The following is an 18790-nucleotide window of genomic DNA, read 5'->3' on the forward strand; positions in this document are numbered from 1 at the left end:
CGCAGAGCTTACCGGTATTAGAACGGGGAAGCCGGCCGCAGAGACAGAGCCGAGGAGTGACTCTCAGCTCGGGGTTGCCTTGAACCGGTCGCAGGCTCGGTCAGCTCGGAGCGCGGCCAGAGGCCAGGGTGACGGGAGTCATTTGGCGCTGTTTTCTGAGGGCGCACTGAGGAGTGGGGCCCCGGGCTCTCGACTCCTCCGGGCCGGAGACCGGGAGGCCGCCATCTTTATTCCCGTCCTCCGGACTCTACGGAAAGCGCTCAGGGAACAAAAGCTCCCGAAAGCGAACCCGAGCGGATTACTCAGCGCGGCCCCGGGTAAGGGCGGTGCAACTCCGCCTGGGGCAAAGACGCTTGAGAATCACTACAACAGGCCCCTCCCCCAGAAGATCTATGGGAAACCCAGCCAGGACCAAGTTCACCTACCAAGGAGAACGGCGGAATTCCAGAGGAGAAGAAAGCAAAGCACGGAACTCATGGCTTTCTCCCCATGATTTTTTAGCCTTGCAGTTAATTTAATTTTTTTTTCTTTTTCAATTTTTTTTTCTTTTTCTCTTCTTCTGCTAAATTTTTTTTAACTTTTACCGTTTTCTTTTTTTTTAACGTTTTTTAAATAGTTTATCTAATATATATATATTTTTTCCTCTTTTTATATTTTTTCTTTATCGGCTTTCTTTTTTTTAATAGTTTTTTTTTTCTTTCTTTCTGAACCCCTTTTTATCCCCTTTCTGCCCCCTCACAATTCAGGATCTCTTCTGATTTGGCTAAAGCATATTTTCCTGGGGTTGTTGCCACCCTTTTAGTATTTTACTTGCTCCTTCATAAACTCTTATCTGGACAAAATGACAAGGCGGAAAAATTCACAACAAAAAAAAGAACAAGAGGCAATACCAAAGGCTAGGGACCTAATCAATACAGACATTGGTAATATGTCAGATATAGAGTTCAGAATGACGATTCTCAAGGTTCTAGCCGGGCTTGAAAAAGGCATGGAAGATATTAAAGCAACTCTCTCGGGAGATATAAAAGCCCTTTCTGTAGAAATAAAAGAACTAAAATCTAACCAAGTTGAAATCAAAAAAGCTATTAATGAGGTGCAATCAAAAATGGAGGCTCTCACTGCTAGGATAAATGAGGCAGAAGAAAGAATTAGCGATATAGAAGACCAAATGACAGAGAATAAAGAAGCTGAGCAAAAGAGGGACAAACAGCTACTGGACCACGAGGGGAGAATTCGAGAGATAAGTGACACCATAAGACGAAACAACATTAGAATAATTGGGATTCCAGAAGAAGAGGAAACAGAGAGGGGAGCAGAAGGTATATTGGAGAGAATTATTGGAGAGAATTTCCCCATTATGGCAAAGGGAACAAGCATCAAAATCCAGGGGGTTCAGAGAACCCCCCTCAAAATCAATAAGAATAGGTCTACACCCCGTCACCTAATAGTAAAATTGACAAGTCTTAGTGACAAAGAAAAGATCCTGAAAGCAGCCCGGGAAAAGAAGTCTGTAACGTACAATGGTAAAAATATTAGATTGGCAGCAGACTTATCCACAGAGACCTGGCAGGCCAGAAAGAGCTGGCATGATATATTCAGAGTACTAAATGAGAAAAACATGCAGCCAAGAATACTATATCCAGCTAGGCTATCATTGAAAATAGACGGAGAGATTAAAAGCTTCCAGGACAAACAAAAACTGAAAGAATTTGCAAATACCAAACCAGCTCTACAGGAAATATTGAAAGGGGTCCTCTAAGCAAAGAGAGACCCTCAAAGTAGTAGATCAGAAAGAAACAGAGACAATATACAATAACAGTCACCTTACAGGCAATACAATGGCACTAAATTCATATCTCTCAATACTTACCCTGAATGTTAATGGGCTAAATGCCCCAATCAAAAGACACAGGGTATCAGAATGGATAAAAAAAACAAAACCCATCTATATGTTGCCTACAAGAAACTCATCTTAAACCCGAAGACACCTCCAGGTTTAAAGTGAGGGGGTGGAAAAGAATTTACCATGCTAATGGACATCAGAAGAAAGCAGGAGTGGCAATCCTTATATCAGATCAATTAGATTTTAAGCCAAAGATTATAATAAGAGATGAGGAAGGACACTATATCATACTCAAAGGAACTGTCCAACAAGAAGATCTAACAATTTTAAATATCTATGCCCCTAACGTGGGAGCAGCCAGCTATATAACCAATTAATAACAAAATCAAAGAAACACATCGACAATAATACAATAATAGTAGGGGACTTTAACACTCCCCTCACTGAAATGGACAGATCATCCAAGCAAAAGATCAACAAGGAAATCAAGGCCTTAAATGACACACTGGACCAGATGGACATCACAGATATATTCAGAACATTTCATCCCAAAGCAACAGAATACACATTCTTCTCTAGTGCACATGGAACGTTCTCCAGAATAGATCACATTCTTGGTCCTAAATCAAGTCTCAACCGGTATCAAAAGATTGGGATCATTCCCTGCATATTTTCAGACCACAATGCTCTAAAGCTAGAACTCAATAACAAGAGGAAATTTGGAAAGAACCCAAATACATGGAGACTAAACAGCATCCTTCTAAAGAATGAATGGGTCAACCAGGAAATCAAAGAAGAATTGAAAAAATTTATGGAAACAAATGATAATGAAAACACAACAGTTCAGAATCTGTGGGACACAACAAAGGCAGTCCTGAGAGGAAAATATATAGCGGTACAAGCCTTTCTCAAGAAACAAGAAAGGTCTCAGGTACACAACCTAACCCTACACCTAAAGGAGCTGGATAAAGAACAAGAAAGAAACCCTAAACCCAGCAGGAGAAGAGAAATCATAAAGATCAGAGCAGAAATCAATGAAATAGAATCCAAAAAAACAATAGAACAAATCAACGAAACTAGGAGCTGGTTCTTTGAAAGAATTAATAAGATTGATAAACCCCTGGCCAGACTTATCAAAAGAAAAGAGAGAGGACCCAAATAAATAAAATCATGAATGAAAGAGGAGAGATCACAACGAACACCAAAGAAATACAGACAATTATAAGAACATACTATGAGCAACTCTACGCCAACAAATTTGACAATCTGGAAGAAATGGATGCATTCCTAGAGACATATAAACTACCACAACTGAACCAGGAAGAAATAGAAAGCCTGAACAGACCCATAACCAGTAAGGAGATTGAAACAGTCATCAAAATCTCAAACAAACAAAAGCCCAGGGCCAGACGGCTTCCCGGGGGAATTCTACCAAACATTTAAAGAAGAACTAATTCCTATTCTCCTGAAACTGTTCCAAAAAATAGAAATAGAAGGAAAACTTCCAACTCATTTTATGAGGCCAGCATCACCTTGATCCCAAAACCAGACAAGGATCCCAACAAAAAAGAGAACTACAGACCAATATCCTGATGACACAGATGCAAAAATTCTCGCCAAAATACTAGCCAATAGGATTCAACAGTACGTTAAAAGGATTATTCACCACGACCAAGTGGGATTTATTCCAGGGCTGCAAGGCTGGTTCAACATCCGCAAATCAATCAATGTGATACAACACATTAATAAAAGAAAGAACAAGAACCATATGATACTCTCCATAGATGCTGAAAAAGCATTTGACAAAGTACAGCATCCCTTCCTGATCAAAACTCTTCAAAGTGTAGGGATAGACGGCACATACCTCAATATTATCAAAGCCATCTATGAAAAACCCACCGCAAATATCATTCTCAATGGGAAAAACTGAAAGCTTTTCCGCTAAGGTCAGGAACATGGCAGGGATGTCCGTTATCACCACTGCTATTCAACATAGTACTAGAAGTCCTAGCCTCAGCAATCAGACAACAAAAGGAAATTAAAGGCATCCAATCGGCAAAGAAGAAGTCAAACTATCACTCTTTGCAGATGATATGATACTCTATGTGGAAAACCCAAAAGACTCCACTCCAAAACTGCTAGAACTTGTACAGGAATTCAGTAAAGTGTCAGGATATAAAATCAATGCACAGAAATCAGTTGCATTTCTCTACACCAACAACAAGACAGAAGAAAGAGAAATTAAGGAGTCCATCCCATTTACAATTGCACCCAAAACTATAAGATACCTAGGAATAAACCTAACCAAAGAGACTAAGAATCTATACTCAGAAAACTATAAAGTACTCATGAAAGAAATTGAGGAAGACACAAAGAAATGGAAAAATGTTCCATGCTCCTGGATTGGAAGAATAAATATTGTGAAAATGTCTATGCTACCTAAAGCAATCTACACATTTAATGCAATTCCTATCAAAGTAACATCCATTTTTTTCAAAGAAATGGAACAAATAATCCTAAAATTTATATGGAACCAGAAGAGACCTCGAATAGCCAAAGGAATATTGAAAAAGAAAGCCAAAGTTGGTGGCATCACAATTCCGGACTTCAAGCTCTACTACAAAGCTGTCATCATCAAGACAGCATGGTACTGGCACAAAAACAGACACATAGATCAATGGAACAGAATAGAGAGCCCAGAAATGGACCCTCAACTCTATGGTCAACTCATCTCGACAAAGCAGGAAAGAATGTCCAATGGAACAAAGACAGCCTCTTCAATAAATGGTGTTGGGAAAATTGGACAGCCACATGCAGAAAAATGAAATTGGATCATTTCCTTACACCACACACGAAAATAGACTCAAAATGGATGAAGGATCTCAATGTGAGAAAGGAATCCATCAAAATCCTCGAGGAGAACACAGGCAGCAACCTCTTCGACCTCAGCCGCAGCAACATCTTCCTAGGAACATCACCAAAGGCAAGGGAAGCAAGGGCAAAAATGAACTTTTGGGATTTTATCAAGATCAAAAGCTTTTGCACAGCAAAGGAAACAGTGAACAAAACCAAAGACAACTGACAGAATGGGAGAAGATATTTGCAAATGACATATCAGATAAAGGGCTAGTGTCCAAAATCTATAAGAACTTAGCAAACTCAACACCCAAAGAACAAATAATCCAATCAAGAAATGGGCAGAGGACATGAACAGACATTTCTGCAAAGAAGACATCCAGATGGCCAACAGACACATGAAAAAGTGCTCCATATCACTCAGCATCAGGGAAATACAAATCAAAACCACCATGAGATATCACCTCACACCAGTCAGAATGGCTAAAATTAACAAGTCAGGAAATGACAGATGTTGGCGAGGATGCGGAGAAAGGGGAACCCTCCTACACTGTTGGTGGGAATGCAAGCTGGTGCAACCACTCTGGAAAACAGCATGGAGGTTCCTCAAAATGTTGAAAATAGAACTACCCTATGACCCTGCAATTGCACTGCTGGGTATTTACCCTAAAGATACAAACATAGTGATCCGAAGGGGCACATGCACCCGAATGTTTATAGCAGCAATCTCTACAATAGCCAAACTATGGAAAGAACCTAGATGTCCATCTACAGACGAATGGATAAAGAAGAAGTGGTATATATACACAATGGAATACTATGCAGCCATCAAAAGAAATGAAATCTTGCCATTTGCGACGACGTGGATGGAACTAGAGGGTATCATGCTTAGCGAAATAAGTCAATCGGAGAAAGACAACTATCATATGATCTCCCTGAATGAGGGAGAGGAGATGCAACATGGGGGGTCGAGGGGGTAGGAGAAGAGTAAATGAAACAAGATGGGATTGGGAGGGAGACAAACAATAAGTGACTCTTAATTCACAAAACAACTGAGGGTTGATGGGGGGAGGGGGTTGGGAGAGGGGTGGGGTTATGGATATCGGGGAGGGTATGTGCTATGGTGAGTGTTGTGAAGTGTGTAAACCTGGCGATTCGCAGACCTGTACCCCTGGGGATAAAAATATATGTTTATAAAGCTGTAAAAAAAAAAAAAAAAGAAAGAAAGAAAGGATGAATCCCCAAGTTTTGTAGCAACATGGACGGGACTGGAAGAGATTATGCTGAGTGAAATAAGTCAAGCAGAGAGAGTCAATTATCATATGGTTTCACTTATTTGTGGAGCATAACAAATAGCATGGAGGACAAGGGGAGATGGAGAGGAGAAGGGAGTTGAGGGAAATTGGAAGGGGAGGTGAACCATGAGAGACTATGGACTCTGAAAAACGATCTGAGAATTTTGAAGGTGGGGGGTGGGAGGTTGGGGGCACCAGGTGGTGGGTATTGTAGAGGGCACGGATTGCATGGAGCACTGGGTGTGGTGCAAAAATAATGAATACTGTTATGCTGAAAAAAATAAAAAAATTAAAAAAAAATTTAAAAATATATTCTCTATCATGCAGTGTTCCTGGAAGAATCAAGAGGAAAATATGCAAATTTTCTCCTTCTAGGCATTTTAGATCTTCATTTTCTTTAGCAATGTTCAACATATTTCTTTGAGGTAAATATTTGCATTGTACAGAAGAGAAAACAATGACTCAAAAAAAGTTAAATTACTTATAGGAAGTAACACAGGTATTGAGTGCCAGAGCCAGAATTTGAACCCAGGTATCTGGCTCCAAAATGCACACCCTTAATGGTTACACTACGCCTAAATGGATATGAAATCACAAATTTCTCTCAATTACTAGTTTGTTTTCTTTTCTTGCTTCTGTCACAGTGTTCACATACACATTTCTACTCAGCAACTTCTCTCTCAATACTACCAAATGACTTGAGGATGGCGCAAGGCAAATCAGAACCTAGGACAGAAGTATAAACAGCCTCAGAGATCCTCAGACGTCCCCAAGAAAGCAGGCCCTCTGCTTGAGCATAAATCTGTGGTTGGCTATTCTGAAATGACTTAGGAACCAAGCCACATGATCAGAGAGAATGGTCCTTGGACAACATTATGTTGGGTTCTCACCAGGTTTCTTTTATGAGGCCATCATTCTTCAGTCAGTACAATGCCAGCAACCTATGTTCAGATACATTTTTAAATATATCGATTTCATTACTGCATCCCCCCTGGGGGGGGTCTATCCTAACAACCTGCAGAGGATTTTTCAATAACCCACAGGAGAAACTTTGGAAACTTCAGTACGCTCCATCAATTTCTTCCCTGCATAATTATGACACTGAAATCTCACTCACTGACCAACTCAGATTTTTTCAATAATTTTTTAAGCGAAACTAAGGCTTACACTGGAATCACAAATACCCAGTTTTTGTATCAGTTTCAGTATTCACTTCCTGAATGACTTCTAGCTAGGCACCAATGCCCCTTTTCCAAATATAAACAAGTGAATAGTTATAGTAACTACCATCTAAGGCTGTTGTGAGAAATCAAAAAGATAACACATGTAAAGTGCTTAGCCTGTCTTAACACGTTATGCTGGAATCTTCAAGTTCTGCTCAAAACACAAATCATATGTAATTTGTGTTTTAAGTCCTCCTGGATTCATCTATCCAGGAGGACTTCACTGAGGGTGAAGTGGTGGGTTTTGAAGTATGGATATGTTATTGCAAAACAGAAAAGAGAACTTTTTCAAGGCAGGAGGAAAAGAATACAGAAAAGCACAAATTTATGTCAAGACAGGAAATGAGAAGTTACTGTCGTGTAGGTGTGTTGACATGGGGATGTTCTGTTCCTGATCTTGGGGCATCCAATCATTTCCTGATGTAGTCAGTTTTTATAATGTACACAGACTGGGTACTGCCACCTAAAATGGCCCTTGGCCATTAACTCACTGGTCAGTGCATGCTTATGGTTCACTTGATCTTCAAAAACTAGAAAGCAAGAAGGGTGATGAAATCAGCATCTGGCTAGACTTCAGGCAGCAGGAAAAGTCAGGGATTTGCTGCCCCTGTTGTAACCCTAGTTGGCATCACCAGAAGGCACGGGTAGGAGTAGAGAATTGCAGTTGCAGGCACCATTCAGGGAGGAGGTGGTCCAGAGCCACTGAGTGCTGAGACACATCCCTGGTATCTTTTGAAAGCTGGAGGCTAAGGTTCTGGTATCAGAGATTCATTCACTAGAACAAGCCACCATTTCCTGAAGTTGTCACCTCACCCAATTGATGGCCGCTGACCACAGAGCAGGAGTGAGCCTACCCAAAACCCGGGAGCCAGCTGAGCCAAATCTGAAATGTTAACCCAAAGAAACGTAAACTAAGGTAAAAGGTGTGGTTGTTGCCTAAACACTAAGTTTGGGGGTGGTTTGTTACGCAGCACTAGACAACTGATAACATCTTCTCTGAGAGCTGGAGACAGCAGTGCCTTCCTCAAAATGCCTGCCTTGCTCATTTTCTCTAGACCAGTAACTTGGAACAGATGTCAGTGCAGTCCCAGCATGAAATAACAGTCCTGGCTACAGGAATATTTACCTGATTCATTCAAAGGGGAGCAGCACTTAGCTAATACATTTCACTAGTCAATGAAGGAATATAAATGGCTGGACAAAGAAATCATGAAATATTAGGCTAGACGGGGTAAAACTGGTTGATATGGGAGGACTCTCACTCCTGTGAGTCAGGAGACAGAACACCCGGAACAAGGGCTCCTACACCGCGGGGACCATTGCTGGGCTTGGACATGGTGGCACTCACAGTCAGTGGATGCAGATGCTGCAACTGCTTGCAAAGTAAAAGAGGAAGAGGTGAGAATCTCAGGGATTCTGGGGCCATGTTGGAAATGGATTCATCATCCGAGACCGGAAATCATCTGAGATCCTTTCCTAAAGCAATAAGGAATACATCAGTGAGGAGAATACAGAATCACTGAGAAGTTGACTATGATGAAGTTTTAGAATATAAGTGAGGGACAGAGCAGATGGCCAAGAAAGAATTCTTAAGAACCTCCCTGGTGCAAAAATGTGGTTCTATTAACCACCGGGACAGAACAAATGGGCAGAAAGAGTTGCTGCCCCTGGGTTGTGAGGGGTGGCAGATTGGGGAATGTAAAAGGGAGGTTTCATAAAGAATTTTTCATATGCTAAAGAGGACCTAGGAGATACCTAGGCCTTGCCATGGTCAGGTTAAGGCTGGTATTCCCCTCTTAGCAAGGTACTAACATTAAGACAGGAAGAATGTCACCCATGTCCTACCCTGGAGTTGGGGGGTGTGGGGAGATTGCAGGGGGTCAGCTTCTGCCTTGTCCTCAGCGAGCCTTCTGCTCCCACATCAACCAGGGGCTCCCTGTGGATCCGCGTTCCCTGTGCAGTACTGGATATCTTCCAGGCACTGTGCAGTCAGCATGGCCGAAAAGCCGTCTGTCCTGAGAGCTGAAGGAGACAGCAGGGTGAGGGCTAAGTGGGAAAGCTGCGTTTATCATCAACCACAGTCATTTCCTCCTGCCTTTCAGCATTCCATTTCCCAGCTTTATCTGTCCCATCTTTATCTTCAAACCGCTAGGATCAAACAGAAATGAGAAGAAATCGGGTCTCCTATGGTAATAACCTCAACACCGAGTACTTAGTGTGAAGAAATGAGAGTGAATGACATAGACTAGTCACTAAGTGTCCACTTTCCTCAATTCACTATCCAGAAGGACTTTTTTAAAAAAAATTATTTATTTATTTGACAGAGATCACAAGTAGGCAGAGAGGCAGGCAGAGAGAGGGGGGAAGCAGGCTCCCTGCAGAGCAGAGAGCCCAACATGGCGCTGGATCCCAGGACCCTGGGATCATGACCTGAGACCAAGGCAGAGGTTTTAACCCACTGAGCCACCCAGGCACCCCGGGACTTTTTTTTTTCTTAGTCCCCATACAGTACGTCATTAGTTTTTGATGTAGTATTCCATGATTCATTGTTTGCGAATAACACCCAGGGCTCCATGCAATCTGGGCCCTCCTTAATACCCATCACCAGGCTCACCCATCCCTCCACCCCACCTCTAAAACCCTCAGTTTGTTTTCCGGAGTCCATACCCTCTCATGCTTTGTCTCCCACTCTGATTTCTCATTCCCCCCCCCTCCTTCTCCTGATGTTCTCCATGCTATTCCTTACGTTGCACAAATAAGTGAAACCATCTGATAACTGACTTTTTCTGCTTGACTTATTTCACTCAGCATAATCTCCAGTCCCATCCATGTTGGCAGTAACCTCTTCAACATCGGCCACAGCAACTTCTCTCAAGACACAACTCCAAAGGCAAGGGAAACAAAAGAAAAAATATCCAGAAGGACTTCTGTGGAGAAGTCCAAACCTCTGTCATCTAAATACTCCCGGTAGGGGCAGAGACAAGCGACAGCAGGCTTGATTCACTTTTTCCCAGTTTCCTCTCACAGGGAAGGGATAGATCTCTTCCCCACAGCGAGTCTCTACCCAGCCTTCTGTCCCCACAACACATTCTGGCTCAGAGCCATCTTCCTTAGTCCCATGGGACTCTCACTTTTTAATATTCTTGTGATTGTCTGGATTTTTTGCTCACCTCAGTTTGTCTAGGATTATTTTTGTGGGTGGGAGCTGGCAGTCTAATAAGCTAATTACCCTCTTAGCAGGAACTTGAAACCCGAAGGCTCACAGAATTCAAACAACCCACCCCAGGATAGCAAGGCCAGGACACCTTCTATCCAGGTTGGAATCAAAGTTTGTTGTTTTCCACCTCCCATTTGGAGCCCCTTCTGGCCCAGTTACCAGCTTCCCAGCAGATTTCCCAGAGCAGCCACCACACTAAGAATGGAGAGGCACACACATCCCCGGGGACAAAATTTATCAAATGCAAACCCAGCGACGTGCCATGCGTTCCCTCCGCGCATGCTCCTCGGTGACTGCTGGCCTAGGAAGCCAAACCATGAAGCTGCAGCAATTATTTCAGATTTGTCTCTGAGGACCAGCTTGGGGAATCACAATCCTGGGGCACAGAACCTAGAAATACTTATGTGACAATGTGGGAAACACATCCAACCTCCCCCTCTGCAGTCTGGGCTGCTGCTATCTGGCTGGCCTGGTGTAGCCCGTGGTCCTGGGGCCTCTGCTCTCTCATTTGCTGTAGGCTAAGAAGAACCTGCAGGCCCAAAGCAAGGTCCTGTAAGACCAAACCGAGAACAGGTGCAGGGGGGTTGACTTTGATGGTGGATGCTGTCTGGGCCAGACACCTGTGGTGAGTGCTCCAAGAAAAAGACAGGGTTGGGTGTTCCCTCTGATACCCACAAAAGATACCAGTCTGAGTCCCTGCCTCCTGTCTCTCAGCCCATCCTGGGATGGGCAGTGGAAACTACTTCCTTAGAGAGAAAGTCACCTACGTCTGCCCCGGCAGAGGATGGGGTTAAGCGGACTTGGCCTTGATTCGGGGTGTCCAGGGGTATGAGAAATGGCTTCAGACCCCCATGCTATTTTCACGTCGTCTTTGTAATATTATGCAAATGACTTAATTTCACTGAATTTCAGTAACCCATTAGTGAAGTGTATGTAATAGAATGTGTAGGTTTTCAATTAGATGCTGCATTATGTAGTGCTTAGAATTCAAAGTGTTGGCTCTTACTGTTCCGCAGTTTAGATGGCTTAGGACCTGGAAGTCAGGGATGAGGAATCTCAGTGACAAGATAGAAGTGATGGAGGTATCCTAAAACTTACCTCTCCAACAGCTACCTATCACCGTTGCTTTTGTCATTTAGAGGTTTGTGTTTGGTTTTGTTTGTTTGGTCATGTTGAGACAGAGAGAGAAAGAGAGAGAGAGAGCATGAACAGGGGAGAGAGACAGAGGGAGGGGGAGAAGCAGACACCCCACTGAGCCTGGAGACCCATGTGGGACTCCACCCAAGGACCCTGAGATCATGACCTGAGCAGATGACAGGCGCTTAACCAACTGAGCCACCCAGGTGCCCCTGCTTCTGCATTTTAACCTCTCAGCCAGCTTGATCTCCCTTCTTGGATGGATTGAAAAGTAGGGAGCAATGCAGACCTTGGAGGGAAGGTCCAGGAACTTGGAATAGAGACATATGTGAATTGGATGGGGGGGGTGTTTATTTTAGAGAAGGCTAGAAGTACCAACTTTTTTTTTTTTTTACACTATTTAACTTGTTTTTTCTCTCCTTCCAGAAGGAGTAGTGGCATGGACAGAATCAACCAGTCCAGTGTCACTGAATTCCTCCTCTTGGGTCTTTCTGAGAGGCCAGAGCAGCAGCCTCTCCTATTTGCTATCTTTGTGGGCATGTACCTGGTCACTGTCATGGGGAACCTGCTCATCATCCTGGCCATTGGCTTTGACCCACACCTCCACAAGCCCATGTACTTCTTCCTGGCCAACCTCTCTTTTGCTGATGCCTGCTTTTCTTCCACCACAATCCCCAAGATGCTGGTGAACATCCAGAGACAAAGTCAGACCATCCCATATGGAGGGTGTTTGGCCCAGATGCACTTCTTCATGACATTTGGAGCGCTGGACGACTTCCTCTTGGGGGTGATGGCCTATGACCGCTATGTGGCCATCTGCAGGCCTCTTCACTACTCCACGCTCATGAGGCCCCTGGCGTGTGTGCTCCTTCTGGTGGCATGCTGGCTTCTCACCAACCTTGCTGCTCTCCTGCACACTCTGCTTATGGCTAGGCTTTCTTTCTGTGCAGGCAACAGCATCCATCACTTCTTCTGTGATGTGGTCCCTCTGCTGCAATTATCTTGCTCAGACACCAGCACCAACCAGGTAGCCCTATTCACCGTGGGCTCCATGATCCTCACTGGTCCTCTCTCTCTGATCATTTTGTCATATGCACACATCATCTCCACCATCCTCAGGGTCCCCATCTGCCGCTGGGAGGCAGAAGGCCTTCTCTACTTGTGGGTCCCAACCTCACTGTTGTCTTCCTGTTTTATGGGCACAGCAATTGTTGTCTATCTGTTTCCCCTTCATCTCACATCTGGGGGTAAGGACAGGGTTGCAGCTGTATTTTACACTGTTGTGACTCCTCTGCTGAACCCCTTCATTTATAGCCTCAGGAACAGCGATATGAAGGCTGCACTGAGAAACCTTTTTGGAATTCATACATTGTCTTCTCAGGGACTTTGATCCTACAGCCGTATTTTGACGTTGCGCTCTGGAGAACCCATGTGTTTTTGAAGCAACACCATCACCTATCACATTTGCTTAGGTTTCAAAAGAAGGATCCAGGATCATTCTCTTAAACTTCAAACCTAACAGTGTATGGTGGGTGTATTTCATAAAGGACTTGTGCTATGCTATAAATGTGAATATTTCCCTGGTGTTGTGTAGGGTGATCTAAGCTACACGGGGCTAAGGTCAATTAGAACTTCTTCTGTTTGCTGTTATCCTAATGCATTTATATTTTTTAACCTATGATTCATCAGAAATAATTAATCTCCAAATACTATATCTGGCAGAGGAAGCACTGGATTCCATGCCTTTATGGAATTCCCTGATAGAATTCAAAATGGCATGCAGCTGTACATGCAATTAACTAAATACAAGTCCAATCATCATGATTTCTCATAAAGCTTATTATCTCTGTTATTCCATGTTCTTACTCACTACATGTATTATGCCATTTATTTCTCCAATTATAATGATCTTGGGTTAAATGCTATGATTATTATATTTTACAGATGGAGACCAAAGCTAATAAGCGGGGAAAGAAGTATTAAATTTAGTCTTAGTCTGACTCTGGTGTTCAAACTCCTGCTTTAGTGTCCTGCTTTTTGGTGCTAATGTTTGTGGAAAGAGACATATTCACTTTAAGCTAGTATGTACACTGATGCCTACCATATGCCAGGCACTGTTCTATGCACTATTGGTAAAATGTAAAATGAATGAGATATTGTCGATACCTATACATGGTAGAGACAGACACGTGTCCAATTTAGTCAGATGGTGACCAGTCAAGTCAGATGGTGATAGTTGCCATGACAAAAAGTAACATGCGTAACCATGGTGAGGCATAGTTTTACCCATGATGTGACATTTTGTCAGCTCACTGGAACTAGTGAGGAAAGAAAAGTGAGGATTCCACAGCGACAGGCTGTTTACAATGGGGGGCATGCAGGTTGTTGGAGCCATGTCAGCCCAACCTTGGAAGTGTTTCGTAGTGGTCTCTAAATATGGGTCTGAGGTTTTCGTTCCCAGTTCTGTTGGCCAATACTCTTGGCCAATTCTGTTCCTTGTAGCTATCTGTCATTGTCAGTGCTTTTGAATTCTAGCTGTAGATTAGTGTTTTCTGGAGCTTTAGAACTCTCTAGAGAAGAGATCCTAGTATTTTTATAACACAAAACAAACAGGTAATTCTAGTGCAACCAGGTTTGACAGTCCTGTTGTGGGACATCCTTCATGGCAGCAAAAGGGCAGATGAAATAAGGTATGAAAATACCTACCTCATTATTTGCCCTTTCAAGGTAAAAAATCAGTGAGGGATCGAGCATGTTGACAGCACCAAGAAGTTCCTGAATACTTAGCCCTGGTTGAATCCTTTTATATCTTACTCAATTTTTTTATTCTTTGTTTGCTGTAATTTACTAGCTTTTCATAAACCCTTCTGGACCTGCTATCTTTGAATAATGCTTGGTTTACTTTTATGCATGATTTTCAATTATACTAACAATATTATCTGAGTGAGGCATTCATCACTTTCAAAGAATCTGCTTATATTCTTATCTTTGGGCTTCTACCCTCTGTTCAAAAAGGCAAGCAAGTGGATGCTCTGTGCACTGGATTTTTCCTTGTTCCTCTTCCTTAGAATCACTCCGGGGTGGGGTTGTATATGGCAGTGTACATCCAGGCAATGGACATCCATCTGTTTTCAACTCATTACACTCTATCATGATTTTATCCATGAACCAGGTTCAAGTGTTTTCTACCCCAACAGACCAATGGTGTGAGCTGAGTGAAAAGAAACTGAAACCAAGGTCCAGAACATGGAGATCATAACCATTCTTGTTGCCTTGTGCTCTCTGGACCTGCTTGAACCTAATCCCAAATGGAACATTTCTACTCTTTGTATGTATATGTATCCATTCTGGAGAATGGGATTTGGGGGTGGGGCAGAGTGTATGCATATTTTTGGCCTTGGTAGTTAATACCGGAAAGTTAGATAAAGTGCTTTATCAATTACACTCATCCCTATAAAATATGAATAAGTGTGGTCCACTTCCTCAGCCACACTTATACTGTCCTTCTCCACTGGACACATTCTTCTGGGTTTGTAGAAATCATGTGTTGTGGTTTTTATGTGCATTTGTCTTAGAACTCATGTAGTTTATCTCTTGTGCCTATGCTTATTGATCATTTGACTATTTTCTCTTGTAACAAACATGTTCCCATTATTTTGCTACTGTTTAATTAGGTATTCACCTTTTCAAACATTAATTTGTAAAAATTATATATTGTAGATAGGAGTCCTTTGCTAAATATATGTATTGAGGATTTTTTTTATTATGTAGCTTGCTTTTTATGATCTATTTAGAGTTAATTTTGAGTAATGAACACACACAAAAAGATTCAACTTCATTCTTTTGCATGTAGTGTTCCCAGAGCCATTTATTTAAAAAATATTTCTTTCCCTACTGATTTGTCTTGACATCTTTTAACAAATAGCATGGAGGACAAGGGGAGTTAGAGAGGAGAAGGGAGTTGGGGGAAATTGGAAGGGGAGGTGAACAATGAGAGACTATGGACTCTGAAAAACAATCTGAGGGGTTTGAAGCGGCGGGGGGTGGGAGGTTGGGGGAACCAGGTGGTGGGTATTGGAGAGGGCACGGATTGCATGGAGCACTGGGTGTGGTACAAAAACAAGGAATACTGTTATGCTGAAAAAAAAAAAGAAGTCTCTGGGAAAAAAATAAATAAAAACTCTGAAAAACAATCTGAGGGGTTTGAAGTGGTGGGGGGTGGGAGGTTGGGGGATCCAGGTGGTGGGTATTGGAGAGGGCACAGATTGCATGGGAGCACTGGGTGTGGTGCAAAAACAAGGAATACTGTTATGCTGAAAAAAATAGAATTAAAAAAATCAAATAACAAATGCAAAAAAAATTAATTAATTAAAAAATAAAATAAAATAAAATAAAATTCCTGCTGGATTTACATATGAGGGATTATTTCTGGATTTTCAGCTCTGTTCCATTGGTCTAAATCCATTTTCATGCCTATATCATACTATCCTGATTACTGTGCTTTTGTAGTAAATTTGAAATCAGGACATATGGATCCTGACACTTTGTTCTATTTCTCTGAGAATGTTTTTGTTAGTTGGGATCCCTTTAATTTCCATATATGTTTAAAATCAGCTTGTCAATTTCTGTAAAGAAGAGAGCTGGGATTTTGGTAGTATTTATGTTGACTATACAGATCAGTTTGGAAAGTATTGTCATCTTGACAATATGAACTCAAGCCTTGAACATGGGATTTTTTTTTAAATGTTAAGATTTTATTTATAAAGCTTCTTTGTTGTACAGAAAGTAAAAATGCTGTTACAGTCTTGGTGCAACTGGTAGCCACAGACAGTCGGCTCACCAATCACAGCTCCTTGCGCTACAGCAAGTCTGACACGAAAACCTAACAACGCTTACAATTTTGTTGGGGTGAAGTCCCCAAGCTTGGTGGTGAATTTCCAAGAGGGGCTAAATGGAAGAAGGTGGAATGTCACAGGAACTATTCTTTGGTTCTTTGGGTGGGTTTGTATCACAGCTACCTTTTTTTTTTTAAACAGCTACCAAATCCATATGAGCAGTCCAACCAATACCATTTATTACATGTTTAATTTCTTTCAACAATATATTTTGTTGTATTTAGATCATGAATTTTCCACTTATTTTGATGAATTTATTCTCAAATATGCTATTCTTTTTTATCCTATTGTAAGTAGAATTGTTTCTTTTCTTGTTGTTGTTATGTTAGTCACCATACAGTATGTCATTAGTTTTAGATGTAGTATTTCAAGATTCATTGTTTACGTGTAACACCCAGTGCTCCATGCAATATGTGCCCTCCTTAATACTCATCACCAGGCCAATCCATCCCTCCATCCCACCTCCCCTCTAGAACCCTCAGTTTGTTTCTCAATGTCCACAGTCTCTCATGGTTCTTCTCCCCCTCCAATTCCTGAACCCCTTCATTTTTCCCTTCCTTCTCCTAATGTCCTCCATGCTATTCCTTATGTTCCACAAGTAAGTGAAACCATACTATAATTGACTTTCTCTGCTTGACTTATTTCACTCAGCATAATCTCCTCCAGTCCCATCCATGTTGATGAAAAAATTGGGTATTCATCATTTCTGATGGCTGAGTAATATTCCATTACTTGTTAATGGACCACGTCTTCTTTATCCATTCCTCTGTTGGAGGGCATCTTGGCTCTTTCCACAGTTTGGCTATTATTGACATTGCTGCTATGAACACTGGGGTGCATATGACCCTAGAACTGTTTCCTTAATTTCATTTTCAGAATGTTCCTTGATAGTATATAGAAATCAATTTTTGTATATTGACCTTGTACTTTGCAATATTTGAACCTACTTATTCATTTTAATAGTTTGTTTTTTGATTCCTTAGTATCTTTTACAGTTGGCCACTGAACAATGCAGGTATTAGGGGCACTGACCTCTACCATGCAGTCGAAAATCCCTGTATAACTTTTGACTCCCCTAAAACTTTACTAATAGCCGAATATTAGAAGCCTTAACGGTAACATAAAGAGTCAATTAACACATATTTTGTATGTTCCATGATTATATACTGTATTCTTACAACAAAGAAGGCTAGAGAGAAGAAAATGTTATTAAGAAAGTCATAAGGAAGAGAAAATAAATTATAGTACTGTCCTGTATTTATTTTTTTAAAAATCCACATACAAGTGGACCCATGCAGCTCAACTTGAGTTGTTCAAGGATCAACTATATATACAAAAATCATCAGAAAATAAATAGAGTTTTGCTCCTTCCTTTCCAGCCTAGATGCCTTTTATATTATTTTTTTATTTTTTTATTTTTTTTGCTTGACTGCCCTGGCCAGAACCTCCAGCAAACATTGACTAGAAGTGATATTGTTACTGAACTTAAAGGGGAAGCCAAAATAGAGGTCATGGTTGCACAACACTGTGAATATACTTAATGCCACTGACTTGTGCATGTTAAAATGGTTAAAATGGTAAATTTATGTAAATGTTATGTGTATTTTAGCATATTAAAAAATAATCAAACAATGCAATTTATCTCCTAAGCAAAATAAAAGGATTAATGAAAAAAAATCATATGAATCTCAGAACAAAAAATAAAATTAGAGAAGAAATTTGGAAAAATAATGGAGACAATTTATTTAGAGTTAAATATTAATGACTTCAGAGTTCAAGGGTCTAGAGAGTGATGAAAAGGAAAGAAAATGAAAAGCTCGCACATCTACATGTTTTAATAAATTTTAAGAATTTCAAAGTCAGCAAAATGAACTATTGGGATTTCAACAAGATCAAAAGCTTTTGCACAGCAAAGGAAACAGTTAACAAAACCAAAAGACAACTGACAGAATGGGAGAAGATATTTGCAAATGACATATCAGATAAAGGGCTAGTGTCCAAAATCTATAAAGAACTTAGCAAACTCAACTCCCAAAGAACAAATGATCCAATCAAGAAATGGGCAGAGGACATGAACAGACATTTCTGCAAAGAAGACATCCAGATGGCCAACAGACACATGAAAAAAATGCTCCACATAACTCAGCATCAGGGAAATACAAATCAAAACCACAATGAGATATCACCTCACACCAGTCAGAATGGCTAAAATTAACAAGTCAGGAAATGACAGATGCTGGCGAGCATGCGGAGAAAGGGGAACCCTCCTACACTGTTGGTGGGAATGCAAGCTGGTGCAACCACTCTGGAAAACAGCATGGAGG

The 18790-nt window shown here is 41.4% G+C and overlaps 1 protein-coding gene across 1 annotated transcript; it reads left to right on the top strand.

Annotated features, from left to right (window-relative positions):
• The first annotated feature begins 12010 nt into the window (after positions 1-12010).
• LOC125083018 (olfactory receptor 1N2-like) lies at positions 12011-12961 on the top strand. Its single transcript, XM_047698912.1, is given in 4 exon segments — positions 12011-12688; positions 12690-12740; positions 12742-12768; positions 12770-12961. Coding segments are annotated over 4 exon segments (948 nt in total).
• Positions 12962-18790: the final 5829 nt, after the last annotated feature.

Source organism: Lutra lutra, chromosome 13 (assembly GCF_902655055.1).
Source record: "Lutra lutra chromosome 13, mLutLut1.2, whole genome shotgun sequence".
NCBI classification, from domain to species: Eukaryota; Metazoa; Chordata; class Mammalia; order Carnivora; family Mustelidae; genus Lutra; species Lutra lutra.